Here is a 27,016-nt window from a genome sequence, read left to right as displayed (position 1 = left end):
TACCTGAAAGTCCAACCCAGTGCTCTAGTCTGTGTAGTAATTTTGTGATGAACAGTGTTGAAGGCTGCAGTAAGGTCCAATAACACTAGGACTGAGGTTTTGCCTGCATCTGTATTGAGGCGTATGTCATTTAAAACCTTAATAAGAGCTGTTTCAGTGCTGTGATTTGCCCGAAAACCTGTCAAAATACCCATTTGATGTTAAGAAGGTGGTTAGTTGATTAGAGACAATTTTTTCAATAATTTTGCCAATAAAAGGTAGATTGGATATGGGCCTGTAGTTGTTGGTGGCATCTAAGTTATTCTCGATAAGTGGGTTTACAACAGCTGTTTTTAGGGACTTAGGAAATGTGCCAGACAGTAATGATACATTTACAATGTGAAGCACGTCTGCTGCTATGAGGTGAAGAACAGATTTAAAAAAAAATGGAAGGTAGAGTGTCTAAGCCACATGTGGAGGAGTTGAGGTACTGGACAGTTTTTACAAGAGTTTCATAGTCTATCAAACTAAACTCTGGCATCAAGTTAAGTTCCCCTTCCCTTGAAGCTGGAAGTGCTAGATGTTGAGTAAGTTGTTGAGAAGATATGTTCAGTCTGATTTTATCAATTTTGCATTTATTAGTTGAGGCAAATTCAGGTGCTAATTGTGAGGGGGGGTTGTTAACTTCTCCACAGTTGAAAATAGCACACAAGAGTTATTTGTACTTCTACTGATGATATTTCAGAAGAAAGACTATCTTGCTTTGCATATTTCAGAATTATACATGCAGAGCATGTCTTTATGGATTTCATAGTGGATCGGAAGTTTGTATTTGCGCCACATTCTTTCGGTCTTCCTACATTCTCTTTTTAGGATTTTAACTGCCTTAAATTTTAATGGAGCAATATCATCCATAATATTTGCCATTTTTGAGTTAAAATGATCCAACAGATCATCTACTGATTCTGAGAGTTCACTAGATGTCTGTGAGAGTGCTTGCTCAAAGAAAGCACTTCATTTATGATTCTCCTTTTTACTATCATAGATCTGTTCTGAGTGTGTGGTGACATAGACACATAAAAGAACACACAGAAATGATCGGATAAGGCTAGGTCTTTAACTGTTGTAGAGACATTGAGACCCTTTGTGATGATAAGGTCGAGGGTATGGCCAAGAGTGTGTGTTGGCCCCTGTACATGCTGTGTTAGGTTGAAGGTATCAAGTAGTGCAATTAATTCCTTGGCATAACCGTTAGGTCCCCTGATATAATAAGACAGTCAAACCCTATGCAGATAGTTGACAACAGTTCACCTAACTCTTCAAGGAAGACTTTTGTGTGTTCTGGAGGCCTGTAAATAATCAGCAGTGAAATCTGAGGAAAAGATTTAATGAGTGCACACAGGTTTTCAAATGATACAAAGTCACCCAATGATGATTGATTGCACTGAAAAGTGTTTTTGAATATTGTGGCTATCCCCCCTCATCTTTTATTTGTTGTTCGATGAGGGTAGCACTGTTTGATCTAACCATGTCTCAGTTAAAAGTAGAAAACCAAGGTTGTGTGTGCAGATAAAATCACTGAAGAGTTAAAAGCAGTTTGGAGTGAAGCTAACCACAACATCGTCTATCGCAGGAAAAAATAGCGAGTAGTGTGTGTGTGTGTGTGTGTGTAGGGTTGGGTTATATATTGTGTGTGTGGCTAAGTGTGTGGGGGGTATATTGTGTGTGTGTGTGTGTGGCTTTGTGTGTGTGTGTGTGTGTGTGTGTGTGTGTGTGTACACTATATTGTGTGTGTGTGTGGGGGGGGGGTATATTGTGTGTGTCTGGCTTTATGTGCGTGTGTACACTATATTGTGTGTGTGGCTGTGCACTTCTCTTCTGTGATCACTGGGCCTCCATTAGCAGGATCAGGAAAATAATCATCCCGGCCATCATCGTACCAGAGGCTGCTGTTGTCACTAGATAGAGAAAGCAGCGAGTTAGCATAGAGCTAATAGAGTAGCCTACAACATCACCACCACACCATGTGTTAGCATAGAGCTATGGCATAGAGTGGCCTACAACATCACAACACCATGTGCTAGCATAGAGCTAATAGAGTACCCTACAACACCATGTGCTAGCATAGAGCTAATAGAGTAGCATACAACACCACCACAACACCATGTGCTAGCATAGAGCTAATAGAGTAGCCTATAACACCACCACAACACCATGTGTTAGCATAGAGCTAATAGAGTAGCCTACAATACCACAACACCATGTGTTAGAATAGAGCTAATAGAGTAGCCTTCAACACATCACAATACCATGTGTTAGCATAGAGTTAATAGAGTACATTACATTACATTTAGCAGACACTTCTTGACCAAAGTGACTTACATATGTCAGCTATATTACAAGGGATCACATTGTCCCCGGAGCAACTTGGGGTTAAGTGCCTTGCTCAAGGGCACAACGGTGGAAGCTGGGAATTGAACCGACAACTTTCAGGCTACTGCACGCTAGCCCAGCTCCTTAACCACTACACTACCACCGCCCCCTACAATACCACAACACCATGTGCTAGCATAGAGCTAATAGAGTAGCCTTCAACACATCACAATACCATGTGTTAGCATAGAGCTAATAGAGTAGCCTACAATACCACAACACCATGTGTTAGCATATAGCTAATAGAGTAGCCTACACCACCACAACACCATGTGTTAGCGTAGAGCTAATAGAGTAGCCTTCAACACCACCACAACACCATGTGTTAGCATAGAGCTAATAGAGTAGCCTACACCATCACAACACCATGTGTTAGCATAGAGCTAATAGAGTAGCCTACAATACCACAACACCATGTGTTAGCATAGAGCTAATAGAGTAGCCTACAACACCATGTGTTAGCATAGAGCTAATAGAGTAGCCTTCAACACCACAACACCATGTGGGCTGGTCTTTGGGGACTGGCTGGCGTGAACCCACTGACCTGCAGATGAAGGCGTGTCACTCGGCACTGGTGAAACTGAATAAAAACAAACAAACAAACAAACATCAGTCTCTGAAACTGCACTTGTTTTATATTCTGACTGCTTTGACCAGTTTGGCAAATCGTATTCTGGATGTGTGTCTGGACTAACCTATGACTGTTGCATTGATAAACTCTGCAATCACTGGTAAAGTTATGTTTCCCTTCTTGATGGCATCTTTGAATACGTCTGTCACTCTCTCAGCATCAGGAGCGTCCGATTGGCCAGAGTCAAAGCGGAGTGTGGAGTCGGTCACAATAGAACCGTTCCTACCAAAGAGCACATTTCAAACACAGAGGTAAGTCACAATGGCACCGTTCCTACCAAAGAGCACATTTCAAACACAGAGGTAAGTCAGTGGACTTGACAAAAATAAAAGCAAAAGGAACATCTAAAGGCAAAATAAAACAAATGGCTTAAGAGTAAAAGACAAGAAAGGGTCATAAAAAACGAAATAATAAAATAAAATAAATGAAAAGGTAATCTTTCAATTTCATGCTTTCATGCCGTAGCTTTCAAAGCAGCGAGTTCTGGTCAAATTGTCGGTTCAGCCATCCTCACATTTAGCTCAAATGTTAACAAGATCTCATGCTCACACACATTTAGCTCAAATGTAAACAAGATCTCATACTCACACACATTTAGCTCAAATGTAAACAAGTTCTCACGCTCACATACATTTAGATCAAATCTCATGCTCACACACATTTAGCTCAAATGTAAACTAGTCCTCACACTCAAACGCAGGCTTGCAGCCATATAGTTCGGTAATGTTGCATTGCACCAGGCAATCTTAATTTAGTTCTTGAATTTGAGAACTAAAATGACAACATTAACATTTCTGCATTGAGACTTGAGAGAATTGTACCCACCTGAAGCCAAGCACAGTCAGGTCAATGAAGCCAGGAAAGATTCTGTAAATAGGCTCAATCTGTTGGAACAACACACACACACACACACACACACACACACACAGAATTACTAAAACAGTTTTTACTTCATACATTCTTTCAATGGAGTTTTAAATATGTTGACCAGATGAAGCAAATTAACCTTCAATCTTCAGAGAATTAATTGACTTCAACACACTATACACAAAGCTCATTTGTCATAACCTTATCAACACACTTCACACAAAGCTAATTTGTCATAACTTCAAGAACAACTACCCAAGCTCAACTACCCAAGGTTGAACAACTACCCAAGGTCGCCAAGGTTGGACTGGGGACAAAATATAGCCCTGGCAATTTCTAACCCAAACGGGCTGCTCCAACACCAGCAGGGCAGCAACAGAATAGTTAGCGATAGACACAAGAGAATAGTTAGCTATAGACACAACAGAATAGTTAGCCATAGACACAACAGAATAGTTAGCCATAGACACAACAGAATAGTTAGCTATAGACACAACAGAATACACTGCAAAAATGGCTTATCTAATAAAATCTAACCAAGATTATTAATCTTATATCAAAATAAAAAAAATAGTTTGTATTGTTTTCAGTATCTAGAGACTTGCCTAGCGCTTTCTCGTGAAATCATTTGACTTAATTTAAGAAAAGTTTGACTTATTTTAAGACATCTTATCCTGAAAACAAGCACATTTTTCTGCCAGTGCATTAAGCAAATTTGCAAAATATTTAAAAACAAGCAAACATTTTTTTTTTTAATATATATTTTTTGGCTTTTTATGCCTTTAATGATAGGACAGTGGAGAGTGACAGGAAGCAAATGGGAGAGAGAGCAGGGGTGGAATCCGGAATCGAACCCGGGTCGCCGGCGTCCGGTGCAGGTGCCCCAGCTAGTTGCACCACAGCTGGGGCCGCGTTAAGTAAATTTGTCTTGATAAGACTCCTTAAAATATGTCAGTCTTCTTAAATGAAGTCAAAATGATCTTTTGAGAGCACTAGATAAGTCTTTTCATACTAAAAACAATACCAAATAGATTTTTTGATCTTATAAGATTATTAACACTTGGTTAGATTTCATTTTTTGCAGTGTAGTTAGCAATAGACGTAATTTTTCCCACATTGCGGTGGACTTGTGGCCTACTAGGTGGACGGCCCATCTGGCGTTTTCCAGATTTCACTGATTACCGGACCGATCCGGCACTTACCTGCTGCTTGGTGAGTTTGACCCGGTTCTGATACTCAGGAGAGGACTGGTTGCTGAGGCTGCTGGTAAACGTCTCATTGGAAGAGAAGACCAGGTCAATCACAGTCACAGACGTAGGAGACGGCTGGCTGGTCACTGGTGTGTGAGTCGAGGTGGCGTTAGGTGGTGTGGTGTGGTGTGTGTGAGTCGAGGTGGCGTTAGATGGTGTGGTGTGGTGTGTGTGAGTCGAGGTGGCGTTAGATGGTGTGGTGTGGTGTGTGTGAGTCGAGGTGGCGTTAGGTGGTGTGGTCTTGTTCAACGGTTCCGTCGTCAGAGTCACGTTCAGTGGTGATGTCACATTCATCATTACTGCAGTTGCCTCCACTGCTAGTGTGGTTGTGTTGGCTGGTGTTGATGTTGTTGAAGTTAGAGATGACACTGTGGAGGACACAGATATTGTTGTGTTCATCAGATATGCTGAGGGCATTTCAGCTGCAGGGTGAGGAATCATAAATTGGAGTTAGTATCAAAGCACACAGCGAAGCTCCAGTCACACACATCAGGACACATAAGCACGAGACACACACACACACACACACACACACACACACACACACACACACACACACACACACACAGCTAAAGCTCAGCTATACAGTTAGTTAGTCTGTGGGAAACTGCAGTAAGTTAGTCTGTGGGAAACTGCAGTTAGTTAGTCTGTGACGGAGTACCGTCACTACAGTTGAGTATGCGCTCTGACTGCCATACCAACGGGCCTGGCTCTTTGCCGTTGCGGTCAAGCTGCAGGGTTAGTGCCCTGGAGACCCGGGTTCAAGACCGGTTGGGGTCACTGCTCTCTCCCTTCGCTACATATGGTGTCAGAAGTGGGATGGCTTGCCTTGAGGTCATCGGAAGCTTGCCCAGTGTGTGAGCCGTATGAGGGAGTTTGAGTTTAAGTATTTAAGTATTTGAGTTTAAGTATTATTGATTACATATATGTCTGTAGGTCTCATATAATATTTGTGTGATATGAATATGTACTTATTTATATGTATTTATCATGTTTATTTCCACTATGTGTGATGGTATGGTTATGGGTGATTTGTATAAGGGGACTGTCAGCCGATACGCCTATTACCGTGCACCCAAACTTATATAGTTGAACGCGCTAGGTGACGGGGGCGGTCTGAAGAGAGTAACAAGCGTGTGTGAGATTTGAATGGGTGGCGCCAGTACTCAGTGCTGCAGCTAAGAGTTATTGTTATTGTTAACTGTTTCTTTTGAGTGGTAAATAGAAAGAAAGTATTCCTACTGACGAAACGGACTTCATATCAGTTAAACGCCGCTTGTAGGGTGTGGAAGACCAGCACGTTACCAAAGAGAGGACGCGTCTTCGCAGTCGGCTGGCTGGATTTATTCACCGGAGTTGGTAAGAGCAATTGTTTTTTTCTCTTTTTTCTATTTGCAAGCCAACCACCAAATTTTTTCCCTTTTTTGTGGATTACATTTTTTGATTGCTACGTTGCGGGACAATTTGCCGGTAGCTGCCTTCTCGTTTCCTTGTTTGGATTATACAGACTCTTGCGGGCGTTCCTGGCAAAGGACAGGATATCTTTAGTTTAGTTTGGACTTTTAGGTTTATTTTCGGGACTGAAAAAAAGGGATATTGAAATAATTTGGGGTTGTGTGGGTCATTTCATGTGTGAAAATATAAAGCACTATACTGTGCGCGATCTGATTTATTGTTTGGTGCGTGTCTTCCTTTAATGCTGGTAGACGGAAGATACGGTTGTCAATGTTATAGTTTGATTAAGTCTTAGATGCATTCTGATTTATGCATTGTTCATCATCTCATAACAAACTGACAGTGTTTATTGTTAATCTGGCTAATAATTAGGGTTGGGCACCGGAACACAGTTCTAATATGGCACCGGTGCCGACACAAACGGTAGTAACTGCATCGAATAACAACGTGGATTTCGGTGCCTCATTTCGGTGCTTAAATAGCGTTTTATTTATTTATTTATTTTATACGAGGCATCACTGCATGTCATGCGCCATCTCTAACGTCTTGCTCTGATAGCAACGCATCCAGATACAGTTAGCTAACATAAGTGGATCTATAAACCAGAGGGGTGCACCACATAGGTGAGTGGACAGTGTTTGACAGCTTGCGTGAGCCCAAGTAGCTTACTTTAAAGCGATATCGCGAGCTCCTGTCAAAATCTAGCATTGGGCCTAACTACACACAAGCAAAAGACTATGAAACAACATCAACAGCAGCCTAACAGCAGCCTAATACCTTACACAATGTCCTTACTAATGCGCTAACTGGCATTTATTTGAAATGTTATCAGCAAAGTTGTAAGGTGAAAACTTTTTCACGGTGTGTTCTTAAACAACATAATGGCATGATATTAATCTTTCATGTACATGAGGCCCATATAGCATCACAATGAATATGAAGATCATGGTAAAAGTTAGCTGGCAAAAACATAAATATGTAGGTTACATACCTGATGTCACTGAGCTGTCAAAGAGGCTACGAAACCATCTCCGTACGTTATCGCTAATTAAACTCAGCTGACTGGTGTTAGCGCATAGCCATAGTTGCTGTTAAAATGACTAGGCTAGCGCTGGGAATCTAAACACTTCAACACCGACATGTAGCCTGACATGTTCAAAACTATTGCGTGTTATGGGTTAAGACATGAAATTTCTTAAAGCATTTGGGAACACACTGAATTAACTGGAAAGTAGAGTCCCTGTTAGATTAGCTTGCTTGCAAATGCAGTTGTCCATGTTCTATGGCAAGCAGTTTTAACATACCTTATGGCAAACCCCTACACTGGGTAAACTTGAAAGCAGAGCTTACCATTGTGTGTGCATGCATGGCAAGCTGTTTTAACATTTAAATGTATTATTTGTAGGAGCAATGAGATATTGATAGTAAATTGAATATAACAGTTCAATTTCATGTTCAAATTTGTCTTATCAATAAAAAAAAAGCAATTCATGCTTTAGACCATTTTAATTTAAAACATTTTAAAAACCAAGTACCAGTTCAGGCACCGTTTCAGCACCGGCACTGTTTTAAAAGTATCGATTTAGCACCGGTATCGGATAAAACCCAAACGATACCCAACCCTACTAATAATCATTCAAAAGAACCCCTTGTGCAGCTAGTTAGTCTGTGGGAAACTGCAGCTAGTTAGTCTGTGGTCTGTGGGAAACTGCAGCCAGTTAGTCTGTGGTCTGTGGGAAACTGCAGTTAGTCTTGCAGCTAGTTAGTCTGTGGGAAACTGCAGCTAGTTAATCTGTAGTCTGTGGGAAACTGCAGCTAGTTAGTCTGTGGTCTGTGGGAAACTGCAGTTAGTCTTGCAGTTAGTTAGTCTGTGGGAAACTGGGGACTGGCTGGGCTGGTCTTTGGGGACTGGCTGGGCTTGCAAAATTCCGGGAAAGTTTTCCCCACATTGCGGTGGACTTGCAGCCTACTAGGTGGATTTCACTGAATACTGGACCGATCCGGCACTTGCCTGCTGCTTGGTGAGTTTGACCCGGTTCTGATACTCAGGAGAGGACTGGTTGCTGAGGCTGCTGGTAAACGTCTCATTGGAAGAGAAGACCAGGTCAATCACAGTCACAGACGTAGGAGACGGCTGGCTGGTCACTGGTGTGTGAGGAGATGTGGCGTTAGGTGGTGTGGTGTGTGTGTGTGTGTGTGAGGAGATGTGGCGTTAGGTGGTATGGTGTGTGTGTGAGGAGATGTGTCGTTAGGTGGTATGGTGTGTGTGTGAGGCGATGTGGCGTTAGGTGGTATGGTGTGTGTGTGAGGCGATGTGTCGTTAGGTGGTATGGTGTGTGTGTGAGGAGATGTGGCGTTAGGTGGTATGGTGTGTGTGTGAGGCGATGTGGCGTTAGGTGGTATGGTGTGTGTGTGAGGAGATGTGGCGTTAGGTGGTATGGTGTGTGTGTGAGGCGATGTGGCGTTAGGTGGTATGGTGTGTGTGTGAGGAGATGTGGCGTTAGGTGGTATGGTGTGTGTGTGAGGAGATGTGTCGTTAGGTGGTATGGTGTGTGTGTGAGGCGATGTGGCGTTAGGTGGTATGGTGTGTGTGTGAGGAGATGTGTCGTTAGGTGGTATGGTGTGTGTGTGAGGCGATGTGGCGTTAGGTGGTATGGTGTGTGTGTGAGGAGATGTGTCGTTAGGTGGTATGGTGTGTGTGTGAGGCGATGTGGCGTTAGGTGGTATGGTGTGTGTGTGAGGCGATGTGTCGTTAGGTGGTATGGTGTGTGTGTGAGGCGATGTGGCGTTAGGTGGTATGGTGTGGTGTGTGGGAGGCGATGTGATGTTAGATAGTATGGTGTGTGTGAGTCGAGGTGGCGTTAGGTGGTATGGTGTGGTGTGTGTGAGTCGAGGTGGTGTTAGGTGGTATGATGTGGTGTGTGAGGAGAGGTGGCGTTAGGTGGTATGGTGTGGTGTGTGTGTGTGAGTCGAGGTGGCGTTAGGTGGTATGGTGTGGTGAGTTTTTCCCCTGAATTATGACCCTTATGGCTTAATTTCTCCTTAGGTAAGGGGTTTATTTAAGGGTGTTGCACAGAATAACTTAAATTGTTTTCTTTAGTTACGGAAAAACGTTAAGGGATACTGCATTGAAAGGGATTTACAGTCACGAAAATTCTATTGAGATTGTTCCACAGCTGTAACTAGCTGGCTAGTAGGTGATGTCGTTAGTTAGCAACCCACCGAACACAGTGAAGTTTAATGATCTTATCATTCATCTCACCTTAAGAATATTCGCTGAAATTATCCAGGTAGCAAGTAAAGCATGTTATAGACATGCACTGAGCAATAGGCCTAGCTGGCTAGTTAGAAATGATGCTGACTGTCATCAGTCCACCAAAACGAACTTTTTTGTTAATGTTTTGCCTAGCGAACCGAACCGAAGTTCAGGCAGGCTAACCACATGAAGTTAACGTTAGCTTACCACTAACGTCATGTAAACCACACAATAACAATAAGGCTTCTGATAGGCCTATTTGACAGAGTAAGCATATTAGCAGAGAGGTTTTATTTTAAATTGTATAATTTTCAAAAAAGTATAATTATTGCAAGTTGCACTACTTTTTGTATTGGTTTTATACAATATGTTTGTGAAATTTGCACAGTAAAAGTTCTGTATTTTGACTGCAATTGTCTTTGCATTCTGATTAGATTCTTCATCATAAGTGGCTCTTTGTAAACAGCATCATTTTCTGGGGCCATGCAAAACTGCATTACCACTAGTGTGGAGTTATTCTACATCATGACAGTAAAATAGACCATCCTTAGTCAATGTACTGCAGCAATTCCTCTCTCAACCTGTAGAAAATGCTGGGAACGTCTGATTATGCATGGGGGAAAAAATACCGTCATATACCGTGAAACCGTAAGAATTTTGAAAAATACCGTGATATACATTTTTGGTCATACCGCCCAGCACTAGTATGATGTGGTGTGTGTGAGTCGAGGTGGCGTTAGGTGGTATGGTGTGGTGTGTGTGTGTGAGGAGAGGTGGAGTTAGGTGGTATGGTGTGGTGTGTGTGTGTGTGAGTCGAGGTGGCGTTAGGTGGTATGGTGTGGTGTGTGTGTGTGTGAGTCGAGGTGGCGTTAGGTGGTATGGTGTGGTGTGTGTGTGTGAGGAGAGGTGGAGTTAGATGGTATGGTGTGGTGTGTGTGTGTGAGGAGAGGTGGCGTTAGGTGGTATTGTGTGTGTGTGAGTCGAGGTGGAGTTAGATGGTGTGGTGTGTGTGTGTGAGGAGAGGTGGCGTTAGGTGGTATGGTGTATTGTGTGTGTGTGAGGAGAGGTGGAGTTGGATGGTATGGTGTGGTGTGTGTGTGTGAGTCGAGGTGGCGTTAGGTGGTATGGTCTCGTTCAAGGGTTCCGTTGTGAGTCACGTTCAGTGGTGATGTCACATTCATTATTACTGCAGTTGTCTCCACGGCTAGTGTGGTTGTGTTGGTTGGTGTCAGGGTTTCCGCGGGTCATTAAAAGCATGAAAAGTAATTAAATACATTTTGTGAAAATGCAGGCATGAAATTATATTTTTTCAGGATTTATTTTGATTATATATTTGATTATATAAACATCTAAATATAATTTTGATCGGAAGTATAGCATAATGGTTGACAGACGGAACCTTTTAATTGGCCGTTTTTTTACGGCTGGTGCACGAAGTCTCGACACCGGATGCTAGCACCGGATGCTACTTCTTGAATTTCCCCTTGGGGATCAATAAAGTATCTAACTATCTATCTATCTAGTAATGCAACATATCTGCAGTTTGACATGGGCATGAAATTAGTTTAAAGTGGCATGAAAAAGCATGAAATGAGATTTGCTGATACCTGCAGAAACCCTGTCTGTGGAGGGCATCAGTGATGTCATTGTGGTTCCTGGCAGTGCACTTGTGTGGGATTGGGAGGTTGGGTTGAGGTCTGGGGTTCCTGGCAGTGCACTTGGGGGGGATTGGGAGGTTGGGTTGAGGTCTGGGGTTCCTGGCAGTGCACTTGGGGGGGATTGGGAGGTTGGGTTGAGGTCTGGGGATATTGTTGAATTCATCAGAAACGCTGAGGACATTTCAGCTGCAGGGTGAGGAGTGATAAATTGGAGTCAGTATCAAGGCAAACACACACACACACACACACACACACACACACACACACACACACACACACACACAGTGAAGCTCCAGTCACACACATCAGGACACGTAAGCATGAGATACTCACAGCTACAGGAAAACACCCAACATACCTAACATGCACTTCCCATACACTTCCCACACACTTCCCATCCCATGCACTCCCCATAAACTTCCCATACACTTCCCATGCACTTCCCACATCATACACTTCCCACACACTTCCCACACACTTTCCATATCATGCACTTCCCATACACTTCCCACACACTTCCCATATCATGCACTGCACTTCCCATCCCATGCACTTCCCACACACTTCCCATACACTTCCCATATCATGCACCTCCCACACTTCCAATATCATGCACTTCCCACACACTTCCCATATCATGCACTTCCCATACACTTCCCATATCATGCACTTCCCACACACTTCCCATATCATGCACTCACCATACACTTCCCATACACTTCCCATATCATGCACACCCTATGCACTTCCCATACACTTCCCATATCATGCACTTCCCATACACTTCCCATGCACTCCCCATACACTTCCCACATCATGCACTCCCCATACACTTCCCATATCATGCACTCCCCATACACTTCTAATGCACTTCCCATGCACTTCCCATATCATGCATTCCCCTTTTCCCTCCGCTACCTCCTCCTTACTCTGCCACTATCTACTTTGACTAGCACTTGAAGTTCTGCTCTCCCATCCTCAGTAAATAGTCAAATGAGTAACTGCATCGAATAACAACGTGGATTTCGGTGCCTCATTTCGGTGCTTAAATAGCGTTTTTTTAATATTTTTTTTTATACGAGGCATCACTGCATGTCATGCCATGTCACGCCATCTCTAACATCTTGCTCTGATAGCAACACATCCAGATACAGTTAGCTAACATATGATAAACACTGGATGTATAAACCAGAGAGGTGCACCACATAGGCGAGTGGACAGTGTTTGACAGCTTGCGTGAGCAGTAGCCTACTTTAAAGCGATATCGCGAGCTCTTGTCAAAATCTAGCAGTGGGCCTAACTACACACAAGCAAAAGGCTATGAAACAACATCAACTGTAGGCTAGCCTATACGTTACACAATATCCTTGCTAATGCGCTAACTGACATTTATTTGAAATGTTATCAGCAAAGTTGTAAGGTGAAAACTTTATTTCATGGTGTGTTAAACAACATAATGGCATGATATTAATCTTTCATGTGCATGAGGCCCATATATAATCACAATGAATATGAAGATCATGTTAAAAGTTAGCTGGCAAAAACATAAATATGTAGGTTACATACCTGATGTCACTGAGCTGTCAAAGAGGCTACGAAACCATCTCCGTACGTTATCGCTAATTAAACTCAGCTGACTGGTGTTAGCGCATAGCCATAGTTGCTGTTAAAATGCCTACTAGGCTAGCGCTGGGAATCTAAACACTTCAACACCGACATGTAGCCTAACATGTTCAAAACTACTGTGTGTTATGGTTAAGACATGAAATTTCTTGAAGCATTTGGGAACACACTGAATTAACTGGAAAGTAGAGTCCCTGTAAGACCCAAACGTTGTGTTATTCAAATAAATGTTTGCATGCGGAATGGACAGTGTGCGGGATCTTTTCTAAAACCACTGAATCACGACCCATGGTCATCTCCGCACCTGTGGTCATCTCCGACGCACCTGTGGTCTTCTCCGATACACCTGTGGTCATCTCCAACGCACCTGTGGTCATCTCCGATACACCTATCCCCAAAAACAGGTGTGCAAAAGCTTTGCCACTCTGAACTGTAGTATTAATTCTTACTTAATATCTCTGCAGTGCAGCTTGAATGTTATTCCTCATTGTTGTAAGTTGCTGCTAAATGAATGAATGTAGAATGCAGGACTCGTTAGCTCCACCTAGTGGGCACTGAGACAGCAGACTATGTGAAGTAATGTATAAGTATAAGTACATATACTCTTTTGATCCCGTCAGGGGAAATTTGGTCTCTGCATTTAACCCAATCCGTGAATTAGTGAAACACACACAGCACACAGTGAACACACAGTGAGGTGAAGCACACACTAATCCCGGCGCAGTGAGTTAGGTGCCTTGCTCAAGGGCACTTCAGCCGTGGCCCACTGGTCGGGGTTCAAACAGTTGTAACTAGCTGGCTAGTAGGTGATGTCGTTAGTTAGCAACCCACCGAACACAGTGAAGTTTAATGATCTTATCATTCATCTCACCTTAAGAATATTCGCTGAAATTATCCAGGTAGCAAGTAAAGCATGTTATAGACATGCACTGAGCAATAGGCCTAGCTGGCTAGTTAGAAATGATCCTGACTGTCATCAGTCCACCAAAACGAACTTATTTGTTAATGTTTTGCCTAGCGAACCGAACCGAAGTTCAGGCAGGCTAACAAGACATCCACATGAAGTTAACGTTAGCTTACCACTAACGTCATGTAAACCACACAATAACAATAAGGCTTCTGATAGGCCTATTTGACAGAGTAAGCATATTAGCAGAGAGGTTTTATTTTAAATTGTATAATTTTCAAAAAAGTATAATTATTGCAAGTTGCACTACTTTTTGTATTGGTTTTATACAATATGTTTGTGAAATTTGCACAGTAAAAGTTCTGTATTTTGACTGCAATTGTCTTTGCATTCTGATTAGATTCTTCATCATAAGTGGCTCTTTGTAAACAGCATCATTTTCTGGGGCCATGCAAAACTGCATTACCACTAGTGTGGAGTTATTCTACATCATGACAGTAAAATAGACCATCCTTAGTCAATGTACTGCAGCAATTCCTCTCTCAACCTGTAGAAAATGCTGGGAATGTCTGATTATGCATGGGGAAAAAAATACCGTCATATACCGTGAAACCGTAAGAATTTTGAAAAATACCGTGATATACATTTTTGGTCATACCGCCCAGCACTAGTATGATGTGGTGTGTGTGAGTCGAGGTGGCGTTAGGTGGTATGGTGTGGTGTGTGTGTGTGAGGAGAGGTGGCGTTAGGTGGTATGGTGTATTGTGTGTGTGTGAGGAGAGGTGGCGTTAGGTGGTATGGTCTCGTTCAAGGGTTCCGTTGTGAGTCACGTTCAGTGGTGATGTCACATTCATTATTACTGCAGTTGTCTCCACGGCTAGTGTGGTTGTGTTGGTTGGTGTCAGGGTTTCCGCGGGTCATTAAAAGCATGAAAAGTAATTAAATACATTTTGTGAAAATGCAGGCATGAAATTATATTTTTTCAGGATTTATTTTTATTATATATTTGATTATATAAACATCTAAATATAATTTTGATCGGAAGTATAGCGTAATGGTTGACAGGCGGAACCTTTTAATTGGCTGTTTTTTTACGGCTGGTGCACGAAGTCTCGACACCGGATGCTAGCACCGGATGCTACTTCTTGAATTTCCCCTTGGGGATCAATAAAGTATCTATCTATCTATCTATCTAGTAATGCAACATATCTGCAGTTTGACATGGGCATGAAATTAGTTTAAAGTGGCATGAAAAAGCATGAAATGAGATTTGCTGATACCTGCAGAAACCCTGTCTGTGGAGGGCATCAGTGATGTCATTGTGGTTCCTGGCAGTGCACTTGTGTGGGATTGGGAGGTTGGGTTGAGGTCTGGGGTTCCTGGCAGTGCACTTGGGGGGGATTGGGAGGTTGGGTTGAGGTCTGGGGTTCCTGGCAGTGCACTTGGGGGGGATTGGGAGGTTGGGTTGAGGTCTGGGGTTCCTGGCAGTGCACTTGGGGGGGATTGGGAGGTTGGGTTGAGGTCTGGGGTTCCTGGCAGTGCACTTGGGGGGGATTGGGAGGTTGGGTTGATGTCTGGGGTTCCTGGCAGTGCACTTGGGCGGGATTTGGAGGTTGTGTTGAGGTTTGGGGATATTGTTGAATTCATCAGAAACGCTGAGGACATTTCAGCTGCAGGGTGAGGAGTGATAAATTGGAGTCAGTATCAAGGCACACACACACACACACACACACACACACACACACACAGTGAAGCTCCAGTCACACACATCAGGACACGTAAGCATGAGATACTCACAGCTACAGGAAAACACCCAGCATACCTAACATGCACTTCCCATACACTTCCCACACACTTCCCATCCCATGCACTCCCCATAAACTTCCCATACACTTTCCATGCACTTCCCACATCATACACTTCCCACACACTTTCCATATCATGCACTTCCCATACACTTCCCACACACTTCCCATATCATGCACTGCACTTCCCATGCTAGCACCGGATGCTACTTCTTGAATTTCCCCTTGGGGATCAATAAAGTATCTAACTATCTATCTATCTAGTAATGCAACATATCTGCAGTTTGACATGGGCATGAAATTAGTTTAAAGTGGCATGAAAAAGCATGAAATGAGATTTGCTGATACCTGCAGAAACCCTGTCTGTGGAGGGCATCAGTGATGTCATTGTGGTTCCTGGCAGTGCACTTGGGGGGGATTGGGAGGTTGGGTTGAGGTCTGGGGTTCCTGGCAGTGCACTTGGGGGGGATTGGGAGGTTGGGTTGAGGTCTGGGGTTCCTGGCAGTGCACTTGGGGGGGATTAGGAGGTTGGGTTGAGGTCTGGGGATATTGTTGAATTCATCAGAAACGCTGAGGACATTTCAGCTCCAGGGTGAGGAGTGATAAATTGGAGTCAGTATCAAGGCACACACACACACACACACACACACACACACACACACACACACACACACACAGTGAAGCTCCAGTCACACACATCAGGACACGTAAGCATGAGATACTCACAGCTACAGGAAAACACCCAGCATACCTAACATGCACTTCCCATACACTTCCCACACACTTCCCATCCCATGCACTCCCCATAAACTTCCCATACACTTCCCATGCACTTCCCACATCATACACTTCCCACACACTTCCCACACACTTTCCATATCATGCACTTCCCATACACTTCCCACACACTTCCCATATCATGCACTGCACTTCCCATCCCATGCACTTCCCACACACTTCCCATATACTTCCCATATCATGCACCTCCCACACTTCCCATATCATGCACTCCCCATACACTTCCCATATCATGCACTTCCCACACACTTCCCATATCATGCACTCCCCATACACTTCCCATATCATGCACTTCCCACACACTTCCCATATCATGCACTCACCATACACTTCCCATACACTTCCCATATCATGCACACCGGATGGAATGGACAGTGTGCGGGATCTCTTCTAAAACCACTGAATCACGCACCTGTGGTCATCTCCGACGCACCTGTGGTCTTCTCCGATACACCTGTGGTCATCTCCAACGCACCTGTGGTCATCTCCGACGCACCTGTGGTCATCTCCGATACACCTATCCCCAAAAACAGGTGTGCAAAAGCTTTGCCACTCTGAACTGTAGTATTAATTCTTACTTAATATCTCTGCAGTGCAGCTTGAATGTTATTCCTCATTGTTGTAAGTTGCTGCCAAATGAATGAATGTAGAATGCAGGACTCGTTAGCTCCACCTAGTGGGCACTGAGACAGCAGACTATGTGAAGTAATGTATAAGTATAAGTACATATACTCTTTTGATCCCGTCAGGGGAAATTTGGTCTCTGCATTTTACCCAATCCGTGAATTAGTGAAACACACACAGCACACAGTGAACACACAGTGAGGTGAAGCACACACTAATCCCGGCGCAGTGAGTTAGGTGCCTTGCTCAAGGGCACTTCAGCCGTGGCCCACTGGTCGGGGTTCACACAGCTGTAACTAGCTGGCTAGTAGGTGATGTCGTTAGTTAGCAACCCACCGAACACAGTGAAGTTTAATGATCTTATCATTCATCTCACCTTAAGAATATTCGCTGAAATTATCCAGGTAGCAAGTAAAGCATGTTATAGACATGCACTGAGCAATAGGCCTAGCTGGCTAGTTAGAAATGATCCTGACTGTCATCAGTCCACCAAAACGAACTTTTTTGTTAATGTTTTGCCTAGCGAACCGAACCGAAGTTCAGGCAGGCTAACAAGACATCCACATGAAGTTAACGTTAGCTTACCACTAACGTCATGTAAACCACACAATAACAATAAGGCTTCTGATAGGCCTATTTGACAGAGTAAGCATATTAGCAGAGAGGTTTTATTTTAAATTGTATAATTTTCAAAAAAGTATAATTATTGCAAGTTGCACTACTTTTTGTATTGGTTTTATACAATATGTTTGTGAAATTTGCACAGTAAAAGTTCTGTATTTTGACTGCAATTGTCTTTGCATTCTGATTAGATTCTTCATCATAAGTGGCTCTTTGTAAACAGCATCATTTTCTGGGGCCATGCAAAACTGCATTACCACTAGTGTGGAGTTATTCTACATCATGACAGTAAAATAGACCATCCTTAGTCAATGTACTGCAGCAATTCCTCTCTCAACCTGTAGAAAATGCTGGGAACGTCTGATTATGCATGGGGGAAAAAATACCGTCATATACCGTGAAACCGTAAGAATTTTGAAAAATACCGTGATATACATTTTTGGTCATACCGCCCAGCACTAGTATGATGTGGTGTGTGTGAGTCGAGGTGGCGTTAGGTGGTATGGTGTGGTGTGTGTGTGTGAGGAGAGGTGGAGTTAGGTGGTATGGTGTGGTGTGTGTGTGTGTGAGTCGAGGTGGCGTTAGGTGGTATGGTGTGGTGTGTGTGTGTGTGAGTCGAGGTGGCGTTAGGTGGTATGGTGTGGTGTGTGTGTGTGAGGAGAGGTGGAGTTAGATGGTATGGTGTGGTGTGTGTGTGTGAGGAGAGGTGGCGTTAGGTGGTATTGTGTGTGTGTGAGGAGAGGTGGAGTTAGATGGTGTGGTGTGTGTGTGTGAGGAGAGGTGGCGTTAGGTGGTATGGTGTGGTGTGTGTGTGTGTGAGGAGAGGTGGAGTTAGATGGTATGGTGTGGTGTGTGTGTGTGAGTCGAGGTGGCGTTAGGTGGTATGGTGTGGTGTGTGTGTGTGTGAGGAGAGGTGGCGTTAGGTGGTATGGTGTATTGTGTGTGTGTGAGGAGAGGTGGAGTTGGATGGTATGGTGTGGTGTGTGTGTGTGAGTCGAGGTGGCGTTAGGTGGTATGGTCTCGTTCAAGGGTTCCGTTGTGAGTCACGTTCAGTGGTGATGTCACATTCATTATTACTGCAGTTGTCTCCACGGCTAGTGTGGTTGTGTTGGTTGGTGTCAGGGTTTCCGCGGGTCATTAAAAGCATGAAAAGTAATTAAATACATTTTGTGAAAATGCAGGCATGAAATTATATTTTTTCAGGATTTATTTTGATTATATATTTGATTATATAAACATCTAAATATAATTTTGATCGGAAGTATAGCATAATGGTTGACAGACGGAACCTTTTAATTGGCCGTTTTTTTACGGCTGGTGCACGAAGTCTCGACACCGGATGCTAGCACCGGATGCTACTTCTTGAATTTCCCCTTGGGGATCAATAAAGTATCTAACTATCTATCTATCTAGTAATGCAACATATCTGCAGTTTGACATGGGCATGAAATTAGTTTAAAGTGGCATGAAAAAGCATGAAATGAGATTTGCTGATACCTGCAGAAACCCTGTCTGTGGAGGGCATCAGTGATGTCATTGTGGTTCCTGGCAGTGCACTTGTGTGGGATTGGGAGGTTGGGTTGAGGTCTGGGGTTCCTGGCAGTGCACTTGGGGGGGATTGGGAGGTTGGGTTGAGGTCTGGGGTTCCTGGCAGTGCACTTGGGGGGGATTGGGAGGTTGGGTTGAGGTCTGGGGATATTGTTGAATTCATCAGAAACGCTGAGGACATTTCAGCTGCAGGGTGAGGAGTGATAAATTGGAGTCAGTATCAAGGCAAACACACACACACACACACACACACACACACACACACACAGTGAAGCTCCAGTCACACACATCAGGACACGTAAGCATGAGATACTCACAGCTACAGGAAAACACCCAACATACCTAACATGCACTTCCCATACACTTCCCACACACTTCACTTCCCACACACTTCCCATCCCATGCACTCCCCATAAACTTCCCATACACTTCCCATGCACTTCCCACATCATACACTTCCCACACACTTCCCACACACTTTCCATATCATGCACTTCCCATACACTTCCCACACACTTCCCATATCATGCACTGCACTTCCCATCCCATGCACTTCCCACACACTTCCCATACACTTCCCATATCATGCACCTCCCACACTTCCCATATCATGCACTCCCCATACACTTCCCATATCATGCACTTCCCACACACTTCCCATATCATGCACTCCCCATACACTTCCCATATCATGCACTTCCCATGCACTCCCCATGCACTCCCCATACACTTCCCATATCATGCACTCCCCATACACTTACCATGCACTTCCCATATCATGCACTACCCATACACTTCTAATGCACTTCCCATGCACTTCCCATATCATGCATTCCCCTTTTCCCTCCGCTACCTCCTCCTTACTCTGCCACTATCTACTTTGACTAGCACTTGAAGTTCTGCTCTCCCATCCTCAGTAAATAGTCAAATGAGTAACTGCATCGAATAACAACGTGGATTTCGGTGCCTCATTTCGGTGCTTAAATAGCGTTTTTTAAATTATTTTTTTTTATACGAGGCATCACTGCATGTCATGCCATGTCACGCCATCTCTAACATCTTGCTCTGATAACAACACATCCAGATACAGTTAGCTAACATATGATAAACACTGGATGTATAAACCAGAGGGGTGCACCACATAGGCGAGTGGACAGTGTTTGACAGCTTGTGTGAGCAGTAGCTTACTTTAAAGCGATATCGCGAGCTCTTGTCAAAATCTAGCAGTGGGCCTAACCAGGGCTGTAGTACTCGAGTCCGGTCTTGAACTCGAGTCCGGACTCGAGACCGTTTTTCTATGGTCTCGGACTTGTCTCGGACTCGCTAGTATTTGGAGTTGGTCTTGTCTCGGTCTCGGCCACTGGTCTTGCCAAATATGGCTTTTGGTCTCGACCGAGTCCAGGTGTCTTTAAGGCCATCAAAATTAACGTGTTAATCGCCGTGATTCATTTTTGAAATACATAATGCGTTACAAAATATTAACGCAATAGTGTTTACCTTTGTGGGGGGCTGATGTCACGTAACGGAAGCCGCAAAACCTAAAACCGCAAGCCTGAGAGTTTATTTTACTGTGGAGTTAGCTGAAGATGGAGAGGAACCAACATTTAGCCAATAAATAGTAGCTTTACTGCAAACTGCTTTTCACTCTTGTTAGATAACGTTTACAATGTCAAAATGCACCAACAGCAACAGTTACATAAAGATGATACTTTTCGAGTCCTCTCCATTAAGATCCAACTTGAACGTATGCTACTCCATTTAATTGAGAGCGCGTCTGAGCGCACACGAGAGGGAGAGAAAACGATTGGCAGGCTCCAGCTGGGTTGTCGTTGTTGATGATAATTGATATCTCCTTTTTAATATAAGAAACTTATAAAAGGAAGGCAACAAAGACGAGGTTAGAGGAGATTGCGGATTTATCCGATTTCCACTACTGACCAGTTATAAACTGTGAGAGCCAGGGCACTTTGACATGTAGGCTGCACTCACTGTGATTTGAAAAATGGACAAAAATATGAAGAGTTGTCTTTGCCTTTGTGTAATGGAACTGGTGAGTCTTGAAGTCTTCAATCATTTGTTTACATGAAGCACATATTATGCCGATTGAAACACATTCCACTCAGCTAGCTATAGGTGACTGGCTCAGGCTCATCATTCACTTTTAATTGCAAACAGAAAATGTCTAGCTAGCATCATGTCATTACATGCTTCTATTTCCAAAGGAATGAAAGCTGTTTATACCAACTTAATGTCATGCTTATCATTGTTAATATTGTACAATACATGTGGTACAAACAATATTAGAGCTTGTGGACTAGCTATAGGCTATATTTCAATGGAACTGGTAAAAAAAAGATCATTAGGCCTATGAGAACGTGGCCACAATGGGCTTAAAGTGACAGTGCACCATTTACAAATGAGTTAAACAGCATCAAATGTGTAGTATTTCTTAAGAAATGAATACTTTACACAATTACTGTGTCAGTATTATCATTTAAATAATATAAAAGTGTTTTACTTTTACCTTTGTGGTTACTCATTAATTTTGTGATTTATGTTGTATTTAATATGCCATTTAAGAAGCTTTAGTCTTTAGGAACTTTTTAATTGCGGTTAATCGAGATTAATTCATTTCAAAATATATATTTTTAATCGTTTGACAGCCCTATAATAATATTGGAGAAGGGGAATGGCTACACTTACAAACCCTGGGTGTGTTCACACTGTTTTTGCTTTTAGATAATAATAATAATAATAATAATAATAATAACCCAAAATGATTGTCTTGATACTGTCATGCATAAGACTTTTTTTCCTATCCTGGACTCGGTCTTGACTCGGACTCGAACCTTTTTGGACTCGGTCTTGTCTTGGACTCGAACCTCTTTGGACTCGGTCTTGACTTGGTCTCAACTAGTCCTGGTCTTGGACTTGACTTGGACTCGACAAAGGTGGTCTTGACTACAGCCCTGGGCCTAACTACACACAAGCAAAAGGCTATGAAACAACATCAACAGTAGGCTAGCCTATACGTTACACAATATCCTTGCTAATGCGCTAACTGACATTTATTTGAAATGTTATCAGCAAAGTTGTAAGATGAAAACTTTCATAATGGCATGATATTAATCTTTCATGTGCATGAGGCCCATATATAATCACAATGAATATGAAGATCATGTTAAAAGTTAGCTGGCAAAAACATAAATATGTAGGTTACATACCTGATGTCACTGAGCTGTCAAAGAGGCTACGAAACCATCTCCGTACGTTATCGCTAATTAAACTCAGCTGACTGGTGTTAGCGCATAGCCATAGTTGCTGTTAAAATGCCTACTAGGCTAGCACAGTGTCTAGAATCTAAACACTTCAACACCGACATGTAGCCTAACATGTTCAAAACTTCTGTGTGTTATGGGTTAAGACATGAAATTTCTTGAAGCATTTGGGAACACACTGAATTAACTGGAAAGTAGAGTCCCTGTAAGACCCAAACGTTGTGTTATTCAAATAAATGTTTGCATGCGGAATGGACAGTGTGCGGGATCTCTTCTAAAACCACTGAATCACGACCCATGGTCATCTCCGACGCACCTGTGTTCATCTCCAACGCACCTGTGGTCTTCTGCGATACACCTGTGGTCATCTCCAACGCACCTGTGGTCATCTCCGATGCACCTGTGGTCTTCTCCGACGCACCTGTGGTCATCTCCGATACACCTATCCCCAAAAACAGGTGTGCAAAGGCTTTGCCACTCTGAACTGTAGTATTAATTCTTACTTAATATCTCTGCAGTGCAGCTTGAATGTTATTCCTCATTGTTGTAAGTTGCTGCTAAATGAATGAATGTAGAATGCAGGACTCGTTAGCCCCACCTAGTGGGCACTGAGACAGCAGACTATGTGAAGTAATGTATAAGTATAAGTATATATACTCCTTTGATCCCGTCAGGGGAAATTTGGTGTCTGCATTTAACCCAATCCGTGAATTAGTGAAACACACACAGCACACAGTGAACACACAGTGAGGTGAAGCACACACTAATCCCGGCGCAGTGAGTTAGGTGCCTTGCTCAAGGGCACTTCAGCCGTGGCCCACTGGTCGGGGTTCAAACCGGCAACCCTCCGGTTACAAGTCCAGAGTGCCACGGCTGCCCCACAATGCTGCTGCTCCCTGTTTATATTGAGTAGATATTGACTCTGGATCGTAGCTAGTATTTTTGTGCATGCTATGTTTACTTAGCAGATGGGACTGAGACTACAGACAGTCAGAACTGGTTTGACTAGAGCTGATGTTGGAAGTCAACATCCTGCTGGTTTGACTAGTGTTGGTTTGACTAGAGCTGATGTTGGATTGAATCTCAACCTCCTGCTTCAGTTCTCTCTAACCCAATATTAGAATAACTCAATATTAAACAGCAGAACGGTGACTGTGAATATCGATATGAATATTAGAATAACTCAATATTAAACAGCAGAAAGGTGACTGAATATCGATATGAATATTAGAATAACTCAATATTATAACAAACCACGAAGTACACTATATTGCATGAAGTACACTATATTGCATGAAGTACACTATATTGCCAAAAGTATTGAGTCACCTGCCTTGACTCGCATATGAACTTAAGTGACATCCCATTCTTAATCCATAGGGTTTAATATGGTGTCGTTCCACCCTTTGCAGCTGTAGCAGATTCAACTGTTCTGGGAAGGCTTTCCACAGGTGTTTATGGGAAATTTTGACCATTCTTCCGGAAGTGCATTTGTGAGGTCACACACTGATGTTGGACAAGAAGGCCTGCCTCTCAATCTCTATCTAATTCATCCCAAAGGTGTTCTATAGAGTTGAGGTCAGGACTCTGTGTAGGCCAGTCAAGTTCATCCACACCAAACTCTGTCGTACTTGTCTGACTACATTGTGCCAAGTGTAAAGTTAGAGGGGGGATTATGGTGTGGGGTTGTTTTTCAGGAGCTGGGCTTCAGCATACCAAGACATTTTGGACAATTCCATGCTCCCAACTTTGTGGGAACAGTTTGGGGATGGCCCCTTCCTGTTCCAACATGACTGTGCACCAGTGCAAGGTCCAAAAAGACATAGATGGGTTTGAGAGTTTGAATGCGCTTCTGGAAGAATGGTCAAAAATTCCCATAAACACACTGCTAAACCTTGTGGAAAGCCTTCCCAGAAGAGTTGAAGCTGCTACAGCTGCAAAGGGTGGACCAACGTCATATTAAACCCTATGGATTAAGAATGGGATGTCACACAAGTTCATATGCGAGTCAAGGCAGGTGACCCAATACATTTGGCAATATAGTGTATGTCTGAATATTGGCAAATTATACATATTGTCCTTTTTTCTGTACATACCAGAAAAGTCACTGATGACAAATTTTATCCAAAAAATCCAGACCCCGATAATCTAGAAAGATTAAGGGTCTGGCAAAGAGCAATGTAATGGCCCAACTCGAGGGGCGGCAACAAGCATGCATTTAAAAATCTCACTGCACGCAATTGGATAACACTAGACCATGTTTACTCTGAATGATTTCGGACTTCGACGCAATCGGATAACACTACGACCAATGTGTACTGTCCTCCAACGTTGCAGCGCTGTCTTCATCAGTTTAGCTGGTTCCCCGGAATGCAACGTGCATCATTGCTCTTTGCCAAAGTGTCTCGCAGAGACAATTCCATTGTGCTCTCGCGAGAACTCTGGATTTCCAGGGTAGGTGTAAGCATCCTATGCATTTAGTTGTGATGAAAACATTTGTGTGATATGAATTGGTAAAATCAGACATACCAAGTATGAAAATGAGGGTCATCAGGCTCTTGGCATCCATGTTCTTCTGATGGCTGGTTAACCTCTGAGGAGGCCAAAGGACATTTGATTTCAGTGAAAACCGATGGCCTGTATGTGGATGACCTGTTGGTGTGAGCTGTAACGTTTGCTAACGCCAGGGTTATATAAGCGGATACATACGGTACACTCTTCTCTTCTCAATGACCCCGTTTGACACAGTTAGCTTAGCTTAATTGTAACAGTTAGCTTAGCTTAATTGTAATTCACTGGAAGTGGGTTACACCTGTTAGCCTATAGCTAGCTGGTAGCTAAAAGGGAGCTGTAGTCCATATATATAGTAACCTACTCTGGGGTAGACGACAAATAAGTTAATTTCCCAGAAAGTTGGTGTGTTCCTTTAATGTACACGAGTCATATTCCACTGTCCACTCAACACCTTACACCAACACCAACACTTAACACTCATCATCACGTATAGCAAGCCAGATGGTGTGTGTGTGTGTACAGCATCACGTATAGCAAGCCAGATGGTGTGTGTGTGTGTGTACAGCATCATCATGTATAACAAGCCAGATGGTGTGTGTGTGTACATCATCACGTATAGCAAGCCAGATGGTGTGTGTGTGTACAGCATCATCACGTATAGCAACCCAGATGGTGTGTGTGTGTGTACAGCATCACGTATAGCAAGCCAGATGGTGTGTCTGTGTGTATCACGTATAGCAAGCCAGATGGTGTGTGTGTGTGTGTGTACAGCGTCATCACATATAGCAAGCCAGATGGTGTGTGTGTACAGTACGCATCACGTATAGCAAGCCAGATGGTGTGTGTGTGTACAGTACAGCATCACGTATAGCAAGCCAGATGGTGTGTGTGTGTACAGCATCACGTATAGCAAGCCAGATGGTGTGTGTGTGTACAGCATCACGTATAGCAAGCCAGATGGTGTGTGTGTGTACAGCATCATCACGTATAGCAAGCCAGGTGGTGTGTGTGTACAGCATCAGCACGCATAGCAAGCCAGATGGTGTGTGTGTGTGTGTGTGTACAGCATCAGCACGTAAAGCAAGCCAGATATCAGAAGCAGGCCGTTCAAAGAGGGAACAGCTGGCTGTGAGTGAGTGTGTGCGGAGCGAGGTTTCCTACCCGTGAGTCCTTTGGTGAATGTTACAGCTGTGTGTGTGTGAGTGAGTGTGTGAGAGTGTGCAAGCTTCCCTACCTGTGAGTTCTCCTGCCTGTCCTTTGGTGAATGTTACAGCACCAACAGATAAGGTGTGTGTGAGTGAGTGTGTGTGTGTGTGTGTGTTTTAGAGGATGTCCCAGACAAGGCGCCACCCTCTATGGATGCTACACTGCTTCTGTGAGCCAATATTTAATGTTCACCTGGGAACCAATATTTAATATTCACCTGGAAAAACAAGTCTATCCACACACTGTGTGTTTACTTATTTCATAACTACCACATTTGCTTAAGAACTGATGGAAGGTAGAGGATGACTTTAGAATGATTTTGACTTTGAAATACCACGCAGGAACACAAGAATGCTATCTGTATTTCATTAGAGAAAATGGGAGACATTATTTATAGCTATGGTAAGGAAAGATTTGGGACTATTGAGAGAAGGACAAAACGGCTACATGAGGTAGTTAAATCTAGGCGCCAGCAGGAGATAGATAAACTTATCAAGGAGAGGAGGCAGCTTAAGAAGCAGTGGAGAAAAGCTACAGATGATGAGAAGGAAGGTATTGACTGT

At 43.3% G+C, this 27,016-nt stretch overlaps 1 protein-coding gene across 6 annotated transcripts; it reads right to left on the bottom strand.

Annotated features, from left to right (window-relative positions):
- Positions 1–1,350: 1,350 nt before the first annotated feature.
- LOC143135868 (uncharacterized) lies at positions 1,351–26,563 on the bottom strand. 6 transcript variants are annotated; one of them, XM_076296195.1, is made up of 13 exons: positions 26,482–26,563; positions 25,263–25,326; positions 23,050–23,175; positions 19,405–19,641; positions 17,075–17,179; positions 15,340–15,729; positions 13,457–13,540; positions 11,479–11,715; positions 5,113–5,528; positions 3,869–3,927; positions 3,108–3,265; positions 2,957–2,992; positions 1,351–1,937 (listed from the first exon to the last, which is right to left on the bottom strand). In XM_076296195.1, exons 2-13 carry the CDS (start codon positions 25,300–25,302, stop codon positions 1,864–1,866), a joined length of 1,962 nt encoding a protein of 653 aa, XP_076152310.1. In that variant the 5' UTR covers positions 25,303–25,326; positions 26,482–26,563; the 3' UTR covers positions 1,351–1,863. The 6 variants fall into 6 exon arrangements, with proteins under 6 accessions (XP_076152310.1, XP_076152312.1, XP_076152311.1 ...); XM_076296197.1 differs by having other exon boundaries at positions 23,071–23,175; XM_076296196.1 differs by lacking the exon at positions 26,482–26,563 and adding an exon at positions 26,409–26,431.
- Between the last annotated feature and the right edge of the window lie 453 nt (positions 26,564–27,016).

The sequence above is a fragment of the Alosa pseudoharengus genome, unplaced genomic scaffold, assembly GCF_046254945.1.
Source record: "Alosa pseudoharengus isolate Yale_2024_CS ecotype anadromous, Long Island Sound unplaced genomic scaffold, YU_APseudo_1.1 YU_APseudo_1.1_scf_20, whole genome shotgun sequence".
NCBI lineage: Eukaryota > Metazoa > Chordata > Actinopteri > Clupeiformes > Clupeidae > Alosa > Alosa pseudoharengus.
The sequence above is the reverse complement of the archived record's forward strand: the minus strand, read 5'-3'. Positions and strand labels throughout refer to the sequence as shown.

Coding starts and splice junctions, on each gene's coding strand:
- LOC143135868 (XM_076296195.1), bottom strand. CDS start 25,302: ATGGATGCCAAGAGCCTGATGACCCTCATTTTCATACTTG. Junction 23,176..25,262: donor GACCCTCATTTTCATACTTG/GTATGTCTGATT, acceptor TTTTGGGGATAG/GTGTATCGGAGATGACCACA. Junction 3,266..3,868: donor CTGACTGTGCTTGGCTTCAG/GTGGGTACAATT, acceptor GCTCTTTGGTAG/GAACGGTTCTATTGTGACCG.